Below are 18,909 nucleotides of genomic sequence, written 5' to 3' on the forward strand. Positions count from 1 at the left end.
GAAGTTAAAAACAGATAAGAAGACCATAAAAATGGCAACCCAAAAACCTCCCAATATTTGTAATCAGTATGGCTGCTGTGTTAAAAACCAATCCATAAAGAAACATTATACAGGCTTCCAATGATTTATATTACAAATTTCAGACTTGGATGTGTATATAAAATTGATCTGTGGCCTATTAATTGGCCCTTATGGCTTGGTCTGCATTGACTTAATTTTGGTTTCTTCCAAAGAACGTGGTCAAGGGAACAACTGTGGAGCAACCATTTTGAACTCCGATGTGCCATCATCTTTATTTGCGGACTGTAAAATGGCTATTTGAGGAAATTGCAATGCCTGATTTCTTTATTCTCACCTTAAAACCCTTACATTAAATGAGGAGCTTCTGTCAGAAGCTTTAATTATTCCAGTGTAAAGCTGCCCTTTCATCTAAGTCCCATGTGTGGAAGGTGTGTCGAACTAAATCTATACCTCAAAGCCCAAAGGGGCTCTTTTATGCTGAGCGTTATGTAAATCAGGCCACAATTTCCACTTTAAAGGAGCCCCAGGGTGTCTCTTTTCAGGCTACACCCACCAACACAAAGTTTGTGCCCCTTCCTGAATCCTTTCCTGTCAAGTCCCCTCTATTCTTTAACGGGAGCAAAAATGATCCTGTGGCTGAATTTGGTTTCCTTACTAGCAGTCCTCAGAGGTAATTGGTTCCCTCCTATTCAGGTTCTTTCCATTTTAATTCTTGCATAAAGGAGAGCTCATTACAACAAATTTTATTTTAGGTGTCCTGTCAGAGGCCCAGTTGGTGGAGTCCGGAGGGGACGTGAGAAGGCCTGGAGAGTCCCTCCGTCTCTCCTGCCAAGGCTCTGGGTTCAGCTTCAGCAGCTTTGGCATGCACTGGGTGAGACAGGCCCCTGGAAAAGGCCTGGAATGGGTGGCATACATAAGCTCTGGTTCTGGTTCCAGTACTTACTACTCGGACAAAGTCAAGGGACGGTTCACCATCTCCAGGGACAACTCCAAAAGCCAAGTCTATCTGCAAATGAACAGCCTGAAGCCGGAGGACTCGGCAGTCTATTACTGTGCGAGGGACACAGTGGGAGGAAGTGAGTCTGAAGCCTGGCAAAAACTCTCTCTTCCTCAGAGCCGCTCTGCAAGTCAGCTCAGCCCCAGAAGGCTGGATTTTCCCAGGAGACTTGAGAGGGAGCTGAGAAAGCTGCCTGAGTGCCAAGAGGAAGGAAGAGCTGATCTTGGCCTGGGCATTCTGGGAACTGTTCTCCTTTTGGATAGGAAGAAAATGGCAAATCTCAGTACTCTCCTGAAAGACAGAAAAGGGAAATTGTTCTCAAGTTCTGCTATCAAAAAGTATCAGGACATACAGAATTGATTCAGTAATTAGAACCCTTATTTTTTTTATTGGTGTTGAAGTTCAACCCTTATTTACTCTTTCTTGAGACACAGATCTTCCCCTCTCCCTCTTTATGTGCATTTGTTACTGTGTCTATATATCCTCTTTCCCTCTATCCATAGATGTACCACTTATAAGTACACACAAAAAGACACACAGATGAACGCATGAACACAGATTTAGGCATTTGAAAGTTTAAATACGTTTAAAATCCTTTTCCTCTGCTAGCAGTCGAAATGTAGTAATAAATTCAGGATGCTGCAAGGCCTGCAAGAGTTTGGTGTGGTGTGACACCAAGGAAGGGGGCAGAAGCCAGAAAATAAGGCCTAAAAACGTCAGGCCAAGGGTAGCCTAAATGCGGTCGTGTTATAATACTTAGAATAGCAAAGGAATGTAGATCGGGGGTTTCAAGTCAGTTCCCGGGAAAGTCATATTCTAGGTGGTTTAGGAAAATTGCCTCCCCACCTGCCGTTTTCCCCAGTAACTTCTGGATGGGAGAAAGGTTGGAATCGCTCAGCCTCTTTGCTTACAACAAGAAAATTAAATGGAAAAAAAATATTGAAATATCTCCTGTGGTCTCACCTTGTAGTTTTTGATCTGTGATTTATGAAAATCAACACCAGAACTTCCACATGGGAATGCTAGGTTTTTATTTATAAAATGTTGTTGTTGTTTATTCATTCAGTCACTTCCGACTCTTTGTGCCATCATGGACCAGCCCACGCCAGAGCTTCCTGTCGGTCATCAACACCGACAGGATCCAAGCCTCTGGATTGCTGGAGGAAATCACAAACCTGACAAGATATTCTCTTCTTGAATTGAAGGTGAAGGGAACCTCTGCCTCTACAATTAGAAAAGACTAGTAATGGTACCTGGTATTGGGAGCCCTTGCACACAATACCGTATCTGACGATCACTGAAATAATACCTGTGGTTGTCCCTTTGAACTTGCCTACTTCTCCAGCAGCTTCCATGAGGATAAAATAGAAATTATAATAAACATCTGAGGTGAAAAGAGTGCTGGCCCTTTGTTCATTTTTCTCCAGCAGGCTAAATTGCTCAGCCTCTCCATGACTTCTCTCTTGCCCGTAGAGTAGCAACCTCTTGGTGAAATATGAAAGAGGCTCACAAAATCTGCCTGAATTAAAAGGGTTCCATCAAAGGAAATATGTATAGTGAAAGCCATGGAAAATGAATTTTCCAAGAAGAACTCCTACAGTTTCAAACAAACTTTTATGGAGGGTTAATTCTAACTTCATTATCTAGGAAGCCATGATTTGTGGTCCTCTCTACGAAGCAACACTGTCTGCTCCATACAGATTAAGGATGAAATGCCTGCTTCCCTCACTGTTTCATCCTTCTCAGCTATACAGAATTTCTCAACAGCACGGACGGTAAGAATTATTCTGCTCTCAAGAAAAACACAAAACACAGACAGACCAGAGTTTGACAGATGATCAACGCTGCCATCCTGTGTGCCTAGAGGGAACCTTGGATGAGGGAGGGACAGGGCAGCCTTGGCTCAGTGTGGGAAGAGAAGTCTCTTTTGGTGGCAGGTCTGCAGACAGGACCTGGATGGCCACCTAAGAAGGACGGTTTCTATGAGATGACCTAGAAGGTTTTTTCTAACTATTTCATTCTATAAATTTATGAGATTTAAGAGAAAAGAGAAGACCCCCCCCATCTCCAGAAAATACTGTGTCGCAGAAAGTAACCCATCAAAAGGAATGTCCTATAATATAATGGAAGAACAGCTTTGGATTTCTCCCTAAACCTGCTAATATCTCCTGGATATCCTTCATTTCTTCTTAGCCATAATTCCTATTTTTGAATGCAAGAATCTCCTGGGAAAATTAAGTAGATGTCTCCCCTCCTCCCATTTTACACCAGGGGGCGGTGTTGCCACACGGAATCACTTTCCCTATGTTTGGGGTGGGGGGGGCAGAGGAATAAAGCAATTGTCTGCGGACTTTGTCTCATTTTGGAGGCCAGATTATATTTACTCTTATTTTCCTAAGGGATCACTGAAAAATCACAAGGAAAAGCCACATCTCGAGAAGCCGCAGTGTTCACTCTGGCCATGTCTGAGTTGACAAGAGATGGGCGCTGCTAAATAAGGAGCAAACAGAATTCTTTGGAAAACAGTGATTGATTTCTGTTTCTCACTCACAAAGAGAGTGTATTTGGTCAGGTTAATATTAATGTGGGACTTGCCATTATTATTTCAATTTCAATGGCTGCCCATCTTGCAGAATCAACCTTGGCTGCTAGCAACCAATGAAATCACCATACAAACTAGTCACCACCATCACCACCCCCAGTATCTAAAATCCATCCAACTGCTGAGTGAAAACCAAGCTAATAAAACAAAAAAGACTCCACAGGGTCCAGCTGTTTCTAATTTGCCTGGGAGTTCTTTGATTATGATTTTGCAACCTGGACTTATAAGTGCAATTCCACTCTGCCTTCCAAATTGTGCCTTATGGCTTGGTCTACATTCCTTTGTTTTTTGTTTATTCAAAGAACATGGTCAAGGGAAGAACTGTGGAGCAAAGATCCTGGACTCAGAGGTGGCCTTTTTTCATGTTCAGTCTCTAACAGGGCTGTTTAAAATATTATCAGTGCATGTTTTATTTTTCTTACCTTTAAACACTTTCCCCAACGGATGAGATTTAATCAGATCTTGCTTTACTTATTCTCATCTAAACCTCTCCTTTTTTGTATGTACTGATAATAACAATAAAGAAAGTCTTGCTTGATTGTTCTGAGATGTTTCCATCCATTCAAATTCATATGTGAAAGCTGTGTGCAAAGAAATCTGTACCCCAATGCCCTGAGGGGCTCTTTTTTCCTGAATGATATGTAAATCAGGCCACCATTTCCCCTTTAAAGGAGCCCCATGGTTTCCCCTTCATGCTACCCCCACCAGCACAAAGGTTGCGCCCTTTCCTGACTCATTTCCTATCACTTCTCCTCTATCCATTAGAGGGAGCAAAAATGATTCTGTGGCTAAACCTAGTCTCCTTATTAATAGTCCTCCATGGCAAAAACTCTCTCTTCCTCAGAGCAGAGGTAATTCCTCCAACTCTATAGAGTTTCCTTCTATTTGCTGTTTTTGAATACAAGATATCCCACTGAAATACTTTTATTTTTTATGTGTAAAGTCCAGTTGGTGGAGTCTGGAGGGGACGTGAGAAGTCATGGAGAGTCCCTCCGTCTCTCCTGCCAAGCCTCCGGCTTCCCCTTCAGCAGCTGTTGGATGAGCTGGGTGAGACAGGCCCATGGAAAAGGACTGGAGTGGGTGGCAGTGATTGGTAGCTCCTCATCTCCAATTTATTATTCGGAAAACGTCAAGGGGTGGTTCACCATCTCCAGGGACGATTCCCGCAGCCAGCTGTATCTGCAAATGATCAGCCTGAAGCCAGAGGACTCGGGAGTCTAGTACTGTGCAGGAGACACAGTGGGAGGAACTGAGTCTGAAGCCTGGCAAAACTTTCTCCTCCTCAGAACAACCCTCCAATTTGATTCAGTCACAGAAGGTTGAGTTTGTGTAGTTAGAATGAGCAGCAGCAAATCTCCACAGTATGAAGTGAGAGCCCACAGCTGATCTTGGAAGACCCAGTGGGTAATGTGGTTTCATAAGGAATCAAGATCTCTCTCTTCCTCCTTACTTTCTTCCCCAAATGCTGCTTTTCCCGCCATACAGATTTCCCTCCTCAAGCAAGGCCAAAGGTGAAAATGGAACAGGAAGCACCCAGCTGTTCTGACAAAAGATCCCTTTCAGACATGGCCAGAGATCTTTCAAATAAAATGACCCATTCAGGTGAACATTCTTCCCAGGCCGAAGAGATCTCCACAAAAGATTCCTTCTCCAGAAAGTTCACCTTTCGATCTAGCAGCGCCAAACAGGAAGAGGTTCCAGCTCAGCAGGAAGCCAAACTGCCCCAAGCAAAGGGAACCCCGACCCAGCAGGGGCCCCACCACAGAGCGCCCCCCCTCTTAATGCTGGGGAATTGCTCCTTCCCAGAATTCCTAGAGAGCACCCCCTTTCCATCCACCGGCCAAGTGCGCTTGTACAGAAATTGCTAGAGGGCGGAAATATTTTCACATAAGAATCGCAAAGCTTGTCCACATAAAGAGATGGCAGGAAATTCCAAACTGTGGCCACTGCCGTTGTTCTACAAGCTCTTCGAAAATCAGCTTTCCACCTGTTCACACAACGGCCTGTGCATTTTTATTCCCAGCTCTGAATGAAATGACGAGATTTCCTTCCAACAGTGGTTAGAACTTCGGAAGGGGAGATGAAGGGAATCTCAGGGCAGTGGAATAAACTGGGCCCTTTTTAAGAAGTTAAAATCTAAGCTGAGGTAGAAATATGGATTCATTACCGACAATTGTTCCTTAATATTTTGCAGTTCAGTTCCCTTTGGTTCTCAATATCGCCACCGCTCCCCAGTTTAGTTCTTTTCTACATGTTGCTCTTTTCTTGTTCCCTCCACATCAATATAGAGGAAGTCCTCACTTAACGACTGGTTGCTTAATGACCATTGAAAGAAGTGTTTTCTGTCCAGTAAAGCACTTCTGGGCATCGTGAAACGTTGCAGCAACATCCCATGATCATGTGACCACATTTTGGGCTCTTGGCAACCAGCTCGCATTTACATATTGTTGCTAGGGGGCTGCGATCATGTGATCACCTTCTGCAATCTTTTCCTTGATCCCCAGAAAGTCAATGGGGAAGCCGGCAGGGAAGGTTGCAAGTGATCTAATAAAGAAAGAACACCCCGTTGGCTCGATCTGCTTCTTTTCTTCCTCCGATTTCTCTGATTAAACTCTGACTTACTAATTGTGCCTCGTGGCTTGGTCGGCATTCAGTCCTGTTGGGTTTCTACAAAAGGGCATCGTTAAGGCGAAATGTAAAAATTTTCCTGAACTCCGATGTGCGGCTCTGTTCCTTTCTCTTTCAAAAAGCCTTAGTGCATGTTCATTCTCTGTTACCTTGAATCGCTTTTGAAAAGTGGTGAAATCTTTCAAGTCTTTTTTTTAATCACTCTATGGTAAACCTCCCCTTTCTCCTATGTCCTTACATTAAAACAACAACAACAATTCTCCTGAACTTTTGCTAGCACTAGAAAATTACGTGAAAATCACCCATGTAAGGTGTGTGCAAGGAAATCTATGAGATCAGTGCCATGAGGGGCTCTTTTATCCCATCAGATATGCAAATCAACACACAATTTCCCCTTTAAAGGAGCACCATGTTTTCCCCTTTCAGGCTACACCCACCAACACAAACTTTATGCACTTTCCTGAATCCTTTCTTGTCAATTTCCCTCCACTCATTGAAGGGAGCAAAAATGATCCGGTGGCGGAACCTGGTCTCCTCACTAGCAGTCCTCAGAGGTCATCGTTTCCTCCCTATTCAGGCTCTTTCCATGTTCTGCATGTATACAGGAGATTTCACCAAAACACCTTTCTTTGTAGGTGTCCAGGCCGAGGTCCAGTTGGTGGAGTCTGGAGGGGACGTGAGAAGGCCTGGAGAGTCCCTCCGTCTCTCCTGCCAAGCCTCTGGATTCACCTTCAGCAGCTCTTGGATGAGCTGGGTGAGACAGGCCCATGGGAAAGGACTGGAGTGGGTTGCAGTGATTGGTAGATCCTCATCACCAATTTATTATTTGGATAAAGTCAAGGGGTGGTTCACCATCTCCAGGGACGATCCCCGCAGCCAGCTGTGTCTGCAAATGAGCAGCCTGAAGCCAGAGGACACGGCAGTCTATTACTTTGCAGGAGACAAAGTGAAAGGAAGTGAATCTGAAACCTGGAAAAAAACCATCCCTTCTGTAAACTAAGGGACAAGGTTAAAGTAAGTGATCACTGCCTTGAGTTATTAATAAAAAAAAAAAAAACTAAAAATAAAGGCAGGGCAGAAAGTGAATGAATGAAATGAATTAAGTTAAAAACTCCAGTTGTCATATGTTCTGCTGCTTTGGGGGGATCTTTTGAACCTGAGGCAATCAAATTGGGAATAGTTTAAAAATAACCCATGAAAGGTACAAGAAGGAAATATTAGGGAAAGAGAATGTACTAGGAAGCTTTTATATATATATTTACAAAAACGTTAAAATTTCTTGAGAGGTACAAATATGGACTCATTACCTACATTTCTTCCTTGATGAATATTTCAGTTCATTTCCAATTGGTTCTCTGAATACCACCATCTCTCCTCAGTTAAATTAGTTTCTATATGATGCTCATTTGTCATCCATTCTATATTAATACATATTCAATTCCCTTAATCCTGATACTCCCTCCCCACCGCCGGGAAGAGCCAAGAAACCAACACTTTGGGAATTGCAGAGACCCTCTCCCAGAAGCCTCCTGGGTCCGTTGAATTTGGACTCTCTTCCTGCCTTTGGCAGCCGCCTGGCCGTTCCTGCTGCCACCCCCTCCACTAACTTCCGGGTGGGGGGAAGATTGGAATTGCTCAGCCTCTTTGCTCAACAGGAAAGTTAAATGGAAAATAAATAGTGAAATAATTCCTATGGTTTCACCCTGTAGTTTTCAATCTGGGATGAAGGAAAATCAGCCCCTCAACTTCCAAATGGCAATTTTAGATTTCTATTTGATCAAATGTAGCCCTGCTCAGGTACAAATAATTCAACACTCCTGTCTTGACTCCTATAAGGACTTGCCCAAAATCTCAAAATTCTTTAAAAAAAAATCCATATTATGTGAATGGACAGTGTATCTCCTTTATCCAAAATTATATATACATTCAGGGATGATAGAAGATTGTACCTCAGTTTTCATGCATTTCTTGCATTCCAATTGGGAGAAGGCAAAGTGATTGATTATCTTTCTCAACCATTTGGCTAAAGGTTGGTTATAAACAAATTTCTTGATTTTGTGACGTATGGACAATTCAACGATTGTGGTACGCATATAATTCTCAATAGCTTAGTCTACATCACATGATCTTTTATCGTAAAATGCCCAGAGATGCTCTTCAAGTGAGATGGGTGATGATGAAAACTGAAATATAAATGAATAAAAATAAAAAGTCTAGTTTTATTGGCACTCCATATTTATAGAGAAATCTCCCATCCTTTTTAGTTTGAAATCACCTAGGCCATCCCATTCTGTCTCTTAAGAAGCCATTAAATATTTTTTGTTGGGTGCTTGCCAATCTTAGTGTCAAGAACTTAAATGACACATAAACCATTACTTGTTTTATTTCTCATGTCCTGACATTATAGGCTTTCCTGAAAGAACTTGCCCATAATTTCAAAAGAGTTTCAAAGAAATCTGTCATGTGAATGGAGAGAGTGACTCTTTATCCAAAGATATTTGCAAACTAAGGGAAAATTCTCCTCTCCTCTCCTCTCCTCTCCTCTCCTCTCCTCTCATAGAGGATACAGTATCTCATAGAATAACCCATCAAAAGGAATTTCCTGTCATTTAACAAAAGTGCAGTTTTTGATTACTCCCTAGACTGTCTTAAGTTCCCTGGAGCTCTTTCATTTCATCGGAGCCCTAATTACCATTTCTTAATGCAAGAATCTCTTTGGAAAGTAAAGTAGATTCCTCCCCTCCTCACGTTTTCCACCAGGGGGCAGTGTTGCCACACGGAATCGCTTTGCATATGTGTGGGGTGGGGGCGGGGGAGGGGAACAAAGGAAGGGTCTGCAGGCCTTGTCTCACTTCGGAGGCATCATTACTTTTACGCTCATTTTCCTGAGAGACCACTGAAGGCAATTCAGAGAAATTTAACATCCCAAGAGATTACATTCCTCACCATGAAGCCACATCTGAGTTGAGAACAGATGTGCTTTGCTAAATATAGAACAAACTGAATTGTTTGGAAAATGAAAAGTCATTTATTTCTGTTTCTCAGTCCATGGAATAAGTAGGAGAGCAGGTTTTTTGAGTCTTAGTATGAATTAACTCTGGGCAGTTAAAAACACATAAGACCACCATAAAAATGGCAACCCAAAAACCTCCCAATATTTGTAATCAGTATGGCCGCTGAGTTAAAAACCAAACCATTAAGAAACATTCTACAGTCTTCCATTGGTTTATATTCCAACTTTCAGACTTGGAAGTGTATGTAAAATTGATCTGTGGCCTATTAATTGGGCCTTATGGCTTGGTCTGCATTGACTTAATTGTGGTTTCTTCCAAAGAACGTGGTCAAGGGAACAACTGTGGAGCAACCACTTTGAACTCCGATGTGCCATCCTCTTTATTTCCGGACTGTAGCATGTCTATTTGAGGAAATTTCAATGCCTGATTTCTTGCTGTCACCTTAAAACCCTTACATTAAATGAGGAGCATCTGTCAGAAGCTTTAATTATTCCACGGTAAAGCTTCCCTTTCTTCTATGTCCCATGTGTGAAAGGTGTGTTGAGATAAATCTATACCTCAAAGCTCCAAGGGGCTCTTTTATGCTGAGCAATATGTAAATCAGGCCACGATTTCCCCTTTAAAGGAGCCCCAGGGTGTCTCTTTTCAGGCTACTCCCACCAACACAAAGTTTGTGCCCTTTCCTGAATCCTTTCCTGTCAAGTCCTCTCTATTCTTTAACGGGAGCGAAAATGATCCTGTGGCTGAATTTGGTTTCCTTCCTAGCAGTCCTCAGAGGTATTGGTTCCCTCCTATTCAGGTTCTTTCCATTTTAATTCTTGCATAAAGGAGAGCTCATTAAAACAATTTTTATTTTAGGTGTCCTGTCAGAGGCCCAGCTGGTGGAGTCTGGAGGGGATGTGAGGAGGCCTGGAGAGTCCCTCCGCCTCTCCTGCCAAGGCTCTGGTTTCGACTTCGGCAGCTATGGCATGAGCTGGGTGAGACAGGCCCATGGAAAAGGGCTGGAATGGGTGGCTCACATAAATCCAAGTTCCAGTACTTACTACTCAGACAAAGTGAAGGGACGCTTCACCATCTCCAGGGACAACTCCAAAAGCCAAGTCTATCTGCAAATGAACAGCCTGAAGCCGGAGGACTCGGCAGTCTATTACTGTGCGAGAGACACAGTGGGAGGAAGTGAGTCTGAAGCCTGGCAAAAAAACTCTCTTCCTCTGAGCCGCTCTGCAAGTCAGCTCAGCCCCAGAAGGCTGGATTTTCCCCCAAGACTTGGGAGGGACCTGAGAAAGCTGCCTGAGTGCCAAGAGGGAGGAAGAGCTGATCTTGGCCAGGGCATTCTGGGATCTGTTTTCCATTTGGATAGGAAGAAAATGGCCAATCTCAGTACCCTCCTGAATGAGAGCAAAGGGAAATTGTTCTCAAGTTCTGCTCTCAAAAAGTATCAGGAAATATAGAATTGATTCAGTAATTAGAACTCTTCATTCTTTTATTGGTTTCAAAGTTCAACCCTCATTTACTCTTTCTTGAGACTCAGATCTGCCCCTCTCCCTCTTTGGGTGCATTTGTTTCTGTGTCTATATATCCTCTCTCCCTCTCTCCATAGATGTACTACATACATGTACACACACAGAGACCCACACACAAGAATGTATGCAGACACATATAGGCATTTGGAAGTTTAAATACATTTACAATCATTTTCCTCTGCTAGCAGTCGAAATTTAATAATAAAATAAGGATGCTGCAAGGCCTGCCAGAGTGTGGTGTGGTCTGACACCAAGGAAGGGGGCAGAAGTCAGAAAATAAGGCCTAAAAACATCAGGCCAAGGGTAGCCTAATTGCGGTCGTGTTATAATACTTAGAATAGCAAAGGAACGTAGATCGGGGGATTCAAGTCAGTTCCAGGGAAAGTCATGTTCTAGGTGGTTCAGGAAAATTGCCTTCCCACCTGCCGTCCTTCCCAGTAACTTCCGGGTGGGAGAAAGGTTGGAATCGCTCAGCCTCTTTGCTCAACAGGAAAATTAAATGGAAAAAAATATTGAAATAACTCCTATGGTCTCATCTTGTAGATTTTGATCTGTGATTTATGAAAATCAACACCAGAACTTCCACATGGGAATGCTAGGATTTTATTTATAAAATGTGATTGTCTTTCTCAGCCGTTTGGGAAAAGTTTTGTTATAAACAGATTTCTTGACTTTGCGATGTGCGGACATTCAACGAATGTGCTAGGCATATCATTCTCAATAGCTTAGTCTACATCAGATGATCCTTTATCGTAAGATGCCCAGAGATGCTCTTCAAGTGAGATGGGTGATGATGAAAACTGAAATATAAATGAAAAAAATGTCTAGTTTCATTGACACTCCATATTTATAGAAAAATCCCTCCTACTTTTTCTTTTGAAATCACCTATGACTTCCCACTCTGTCTCTGAAGTAGCTACTAGATAATTCTGGGTCGGTGCTACCAATCTTAGTGACATGATTTGACATAAAAAAATTACGCATTTTATTTCCTCCAACGTCCTGACTCCTAGAACAAGTGGCCCATAATCTGAAAACAGTTTCAAAGAAATAACTCATGTGAATGGAGAGAGCGAGTATTTTCTCTGAGGACATTTGTAAATTAAGGGACATTTCCCCTCTCCTCTCCTCTCCTCTCCTCTCCTCTCCCTCGTGTCCGACTCTAGGGGGCGGTGCTCATCTCCGTTTCTAAGCCTTAGAGCCGGCGTTGTCCATAGACACTTCCGGGTCATGTGGCCAGCATGACGACACGGAACGCCGTTAAAGATATATAAAAAACAATATAAGGACAATTTTAAATATAATAGAGTATGCCCAATTTCATAGTGAAAAACAGATTATGTTGTTATTTTTAGATGCTGAAAAAGCTTTTGACAACCTAAATTGGAATTTTATGCTTAAGACTTTAGAATTGATGGATTTTGGTGATATATTTATAAAAGCAATAACATCAATTTATACATTTCAAAAAGCCAGAATTGTGATTAACAAAGAGATAACACAAGAATGTCAAATAGAAAAAGGAACAAGGCAAGGTTGTCCGCTATCTCCTTTATTATTTATATTGGTATTGGAGGTTCTAACAGAAGCTATCAGAAAGGATCATCAAATTGAAAGGATAAAGATTAAAGAAGATACATATAAATTAAGAGCCTTTGCAAATGATTTAGTTATCGCTTTACAAAACGTGTTAATATCAATTGATTACTTATTAAAGTCACTACAAGAATATGGAGAATTAGCCGGTTTTAAAATAAATAATCAAAAAACGAAGATGATACATTTAAACATGCCACTAAATAATCAGAATGTATTAGAAATTAAATCAGGGTTTAATAGTGTTAAAAAAGTTAGATATCTAGGGATAGAGATTTCAGCCAAAACTAGTGATTTATTTCAAAATAATTATGTCAAAATATGGAAGGGAATTAAACAAGATTTATTGAGGTGGGAAAAACTAAACTTATCACTTATGGGATGAATCTCTGCAATTAAGATGAATATTTTGCCAAAGATGCTATTTTTTATTTCAAACCATTCCAATATTTATAACTGATAAAAAGGTTAAACTTTCTCTTCTTTTTCATGCTAATCAACAATGTGGATCAAGTCTTCCTGGTTAGGATCAATTGCAATTATCAAAATGAATGTATTACCCGAGATAAATGATGTGATTCAAATGGTGCCAATTCTAACCCAAATCTTACAAGAATGGCAAGAAACTGTCAGTCAATTTCTATGGAGTGGGAAAGACCTAGAGTTAAATACGATTTTTTACCAGATTCAAAAGGAGAGTGGTCTTGGGACTTCCAATGGGGACATGGCAGACTGAGTAGCTGTGCCCGTGGGCTCAACAGGCAGAGATGAAAACATGGCAGTTATTTTGGGCTCAGGCAGGATTTTCTGAAGCCTGGGAGTGTTCTCCAGAAAAAAGAAAAACACTTGGAATCACCCCATCTGTACTTTGGATGACTGCTTGCAGCCAGAAGATGGCAAACAGCATTTGCCCCTGACTGGTAAGAACTAGCCAGGAGGCTTTGATGTCACCATTTTCTGAGCCTCATTGTAGCCTTAAAGGGACATTAAGACTGGCCACTCCATTTCTAAATCACTCTATTTATATTTCTTTTAAGTATGTGTACCCTCATACAGGCTTTCTATGGCAAGAACAAGAGGGCTCTCTTGGTGCTTATTATTTTTGGGATTAATTTAAAATATATATATTTTTAAGTTTTAGACTTTGTTTTCCTCCAAAGAGTAAGGAGGATTGAGAGTAAATAATTCTCTCCTGTTATTATTTTTCTATTAAATTTGAAGATATTAGCATTTTCCTGAATTGGCTGTTTTGAACTTTCACTTTTCTACTTTCCCTGGGGTACTGTCTGCATATCTCACTTTTGCTTGTGTAAAGACATTATGGAATTCTTTCATATCCTCGACTGTTTCTGGTTAAGCTCCTGGGGGCGCCATAATCTACTGCTTGACATGGAGGACTTTAAACAGACTTTCTCTGACTTCCACCAAGATTTTAAACAGATTCTTTCTGACTCCTACCAAGTTTTTATGCAAGGCATTCAGGACATTGTGGAAAATGTGAGGTCTGTCATCTGGCTGGGGCTGCTGTGCATGTAAATGAGGAACTTAATAGTGACAGAAATGTTTCTTCTAAGTGTGAAGCCACAAGTGAAATTGATCTTCTGATGGAATGCTATGAGAAAGAAAGTGTTATTATGTATGGGAGGGTTTGTGATGAGAAGTCGAAGTTTCTGAGGTGGGCCGTTTGGTTGTTTGATCTTTTTAAGAAAAAAAGCTCTGTGCACATTGTGGGGATATATAAATGCTCTGGCTTATTTTGAAGTGGGATAAGGGTTAAAGAATATTAACCTGGATTGCTTTTACTGTTTGGCTGATTTCATTTATCTTTAATGATTAGGATTGAACAATGTAGAAGCAGTGAAAGACTTTGTATTTCTAGGTGCGAAGATTACTGCAGGTGCTGACTGCAGTCAGGAAATCAGAAGACGCTTAATCCTTGGGAGAAGAGCAGTGACAAATCTCAATCAAATAGTTAAGAACAGAGACATCACACTGACAACAAAGGTCCGCATAGTTAAAGCAATGGTGTTCCCCGTAGTAACATATGGCTGCGAGAGCTGGACCATAAGGAAGGCTGAGAGAAGGAAGATATATCCTTTGGAACTGTGGTGTTGGAGGAAAATTCTGAGAGTGCCTGGGACTGCAAGAAGATCAAACCAGTCCATCCTCCAGGAAATAAAGACAGAGTGCTCACTTGAGGGAATGATATTAAAGGCAAAACTGAAATACTTTGGCCACATAATGAGAAGACAGGACACCCTGGAGAAGATGCTGATGCTGGGGAGAGTGGAGGGCAAAAGGAAGAGGGGCTGACCAAGGGCAAGGTGGATGGATGATATTCTAGAGGTGACGGACTCGTCCCTGGGGGAGCTGGGGTTGTTGACGACCGACAGGAAGCTCTGGCGTGGGCTGGTCCATGAAGTCATGAAGAGTCAGAAGTGACTAAACGAATAAACAACAAAAAATATCAGTTTTAGTCTTGCCATTATCCTTATTTCAATCTGTACAGCAACCCATCTTATGGAATCAACTCTGGGCAACTAGCAACCAATAAAATCACTGTACAAAATAACAACCCCAAAACAAGCAATATATAAAATCTATACAAATGTCAAGTTAATGTCAGGGTATACCCAAGGTCTAATGCCAAGGCTGTTGTACAGCTGAGAACAGTAAGTAATCAGGGAAGAAGGCTCAGCAGATGTGATTGCCAACATCTGCAAAGTGATTCAGCGCATAATATTTGGTTCTATAAGTAGTATGCATGAACAGTTCTGTGTTGGGGATAGTGTAAGAGATGTTGAGCATTATTGTGTTACTGTGAGTAGGAATTTGCCCTGTATAATTGCTGTGTAAGAGCTTGTCAAGTGCTGTATATAGTAAAGACTGTAAATACTTACACAACTGGTCTCAAGCTGATTTCTTCCAGCTCCACTGAAGGACTGTGGTGCAAACACAGCTCTGACAGATAAAACCAATCTAATAAACAGAAAAGACCCTACAAGTTCCAGCTCTTTCTGCTTTGTCTGGGGTTTCCTTGATTCTAACTTTGCGACTTGGACATGTAAGTGCCATTCAACTGTGGCTTACAAATGGTGCCTGCTGGCTTGGTCGGCATTCAGTTGTTTTGGGTTTCTTCCAAGGAACGTGGTCAAGGGAACCTCTGTGAAGGAAACATACTGAACTCACTTGTACCATGCTTTTCATGTAGGGACTCTAACATGGCTATTTGAATTATTCTGAGTGCAAATTTTCTTTCTCTCAACTTTAAACACACTCCTGAACTGCAGAGGTTTTGCTAGATCCTGCTTTATTTACTCCAGTGAAAACCTGTCCTTTCTCCAATGTACTCACAATGAAAAAAAAAAAAAAAAAAATCTGTCCTGATTATTCTGACGATATCCCCATCACTTCAAAATCAGGTGTGAAAGGCGTTTGCAAAGAAATCTATTAGTCAATGAAATGAGGGGCTATTTTATCTCAAGCAACATGTAAATCAGGGCACCATTTCCCCTTTAAAGGAGCCCCACGGTTTCCCTTTTCAGGCTACACCCACCAAGGCAAAGTTGGAGCACTTTCCTGAGTCCTTTCCTGTCAATTTCCCTCCATTTATTAGACGGAGCAAAAATGATCCTCTGGCTAAACTTAGTGTCCTTACTGGCAGTCCTCAGAGGTAATTTTTCCCTTTATACAGAGATTTTTTTTTCCCAATTTTAATTCTTGTATTATAGGAGAGCTTATTGAAACACCTTCATTTTATTTTTTTTAGGAGCTCAGTGTGAGGTCCAGTTGGTGGAGTCCGGAGGGGACGTGAGAAGGCCTGGAGAGTCCCTCCGTCTCTCCTGCCAAGCCTCCGGATTCACCTTCAGCAGCGTCCACATGGACTGGGTGCGACAGGCTCCAGGGAAAGGTCTGGAATGGGTGGCCCGCGTAAGTACATCTTCTAATACATACTACTCGGACAAAGTGAAGGGACGCTTCACCATCTCCAGGGACAACTCCAAAAGCCAAGTCTATCTGCAAATGGACAGCCTGAATCCAGAGGACACGGCAGTCTATTACTGTGCGAGGGACACAGTGAGAGGAAGTGAATCTGAAGCCTGGCAAAAACCTTCCCTTCTGTAGAGCTGCTCTGCAAGTGAGTTCAGCCCCAGAAGGCTGCATTTTCCCAGGAGACTTGAGAGGGAGCTGAGAAAGCTGCCTGAGTGCCAAGAGGGAGGAAGAGCTGATCTTGGCCTGGGCATTCTGGGATCTGTTTTCCATTTGGAGGAGGGGAAACCTGAAAAAAAAATTTAAAAGGAAAAAAAAATACAGAAGGACAAGTTAATAGTAATGTGGTTTCCTTCACTTTAACTTTGGTGTTGAGTGGGCCCAGAAAATGCAATGTGTAAATTATTGTTTATTCTCCTAGTGTCATGTTGGCATCTAATCCATTCTAATTTTTTTAAGAAACCATGGATAAGGAAACAAAGGTTTGTCCCAATTTTTAGACAAACTTTTGTTACATTCCAGTGGCTGTTCAAGCAACTGCTGTTCATATTGGGTGGAACAAGTGATTGAATCTGTTCTGAATTGGTGGAGAGCTGCTGTGGACAGTTTTATTTAACCTGAAATGAAAGCCCCTTTGGTCATGCTTACTGATTAATCTCTTCTTCCTCAGTTCCAAGTTCGGCCTGTAGTGCAGAGAGACATTGCAGTGAGGTCCAGGGAGGGGTGCCAAGATGTGGAGGGAGCACTGCCCCTCCCTTTTTTTGGATTTCCATCCAACATTTTTTTTTCCTGAAAATTTCTGAGAAGCTGCACTTTGAAATCTAATGCATATCTAACTATAGGCTCTAATTTGTTTCATCAAAACTGAATGTATTATAAAATTCAGTTTTGGGTTTCTCTGTCCATTTTCCAGCCAACTCCAACAGAGCGTAGGGGTTGGAATCAGAGGAGAAAGGCAAATGCAATACTTTTGCCCCAATTTGTTTCCTCTGCTTCCATATCAGAGGGATTTCTGCTGTGTATTTATTCAAGAGAAAAAGAAATCAGCCCCCTAGATAGAACTTTAGGACTCTTCATTTATAGGTATCCAATCTGAAAGTTTGCTGGAAAGTAACTAAAACTTCTTAATATGGCCCCAAATTTCCAACTTCTACTTTACTGTTTGCAATCCACTCTGGATGAGACTGGCTTCAGATAGAATACAGGGAAGGGATACCACGTAGTGTCGTGGCTGCAGGCAGGAAATGCAACTGTGGAATAATCCTCCTAAATTTCCAAATGGCCATAAAAATGTTGCAGAAAACTTTGCCCGAAAGAATCTCTGGGTGGAATTGCATAGAGGCCTCCCCTCCTCACTTCCCACACCAGGGGGCAGCACTGCCACGCTGAATCCCATTGGCTGTGTGTGGGGTGGGGGTGGGAGATAAAACAAGTGTCACCGGAGTCCGCCTCATTTGGGAGGCCTCCTTCCTTTTTCTGTTATCTCCATAACCATTCATTGAAAAGTCTCAAGGAAATTTCACAGCTCCGGAGGCTGCAACCCTCACCCGGAAGCCATGCCTCAGTTGAAAACAGATGTACTCTGCTAAATATAGAGTAATTGAATTCTTTGGAGAATACAAAGTTATATTTCTCACTTCATGGACTTTATTTGCTAGCATTTTTATTAGCATATCTTATTGGTATTAGTATTGCGAGTATTATAACTACTATTATTATTATTATTATTATTTGAAATTTGAAATTTGTATGGCTGCCCATCTTGTAAAATCAGCTCTGGGCAACTAGCAACTGATGAAAACACCACACAGAATAACAACCCAAAACAAGCAGTATATTAAATACATACAGCTAATGAGTTAAAAATGAATCTAATAGGCAAAAACACCCCAAGGGCTCGATCTGTTTCTTCTCTCCCTGTGATTTCTCTGCCTCAGCTCTGACTTATAAATTGTCCCTCCTGGCTGGGTCTGGGTTCAGTTCATCTGAATTTCTTCAAAAGAGCATGGTTAAGGGGAAGGAAGGTGTAAAAAGTTTCCTGAACTCAGATCTGCTGTTCTTTTCATGTGTCTTTCGAAACTTCTTAGTGCATGTTCCTTCTCTGCTACCCTGAATCATTTTTGAGAAGTGCTGAAAATTGGCATGTCTTTGCTTTAATTATTCCAAAGTATACCTGCCTTTCTCCAATGTCCACACAGCAAAAATGAAATAAAAGAAAAAAGCTTGCCTTCACTTTCCTCAGCACTGCAAAACTATGAGAAAACCACTCCTGGTAGGAAATCTATGAGATCCAAGCCTGAGGGGTCTTTTATCCCAAGCGAAATGTAAATCAACGCTCAATTTCCACTTTAAAGGAATCTTATGGTTTCCCTCTTCAGGCTACACCCACCAACACAGAGTTGGTGCACTTTCCTCAAACCTTTCCCTTCAATTCAACTCATAGTTTGGTCACCATTCTTTTGGGTGTCTTCAAAAGGGGAAGAAAGGTGAAAAAATATTCCTGAACTCAGATGTTCTGCTCTTTCCATGTTCTATCTC

The 18,909-nt window shown here is 41.7% G+C and overlaps 1 protein-coding gene and 1 gene segment (V, D, J or C); both read left to right on the forward strand.

Moving 5' to 3' along the window:
* Positions 1-18,909, forward strand: part of LOC134497167 (uncharacterized) — a gene marked incomplete at its 3' end in the record, with an annotated part of 206,844 nt that overhangs the window by 163,207 nt on the left and 24,728 nt on the right. The window lies entirely within an intron of this gene.
* Positions 16,009-16,506, forward strand: LOC134495889 (immunoglobulin heavy variable 3-21-like). The segment is given in 2 exon segments: positions 16,009-16,054; positions 16,151-16,506. Coding segments are annotated over 2 exon segments (402 nt in total).

Source organism: Candoia aspera, chromosome 4 (genome assembly GCF_035149785.1).
Source record: "Candoia aspera isolate rCanAsp1 chromosome 4, rCanAsp1.hap2, whole genome shotgun sequence".
Classification (NCBI taxonomy): Eukaryota; Metazoa; Chordata; class Lepidosauria; order Squamata; family Boidae; genus Candoia; species Candoia aspera.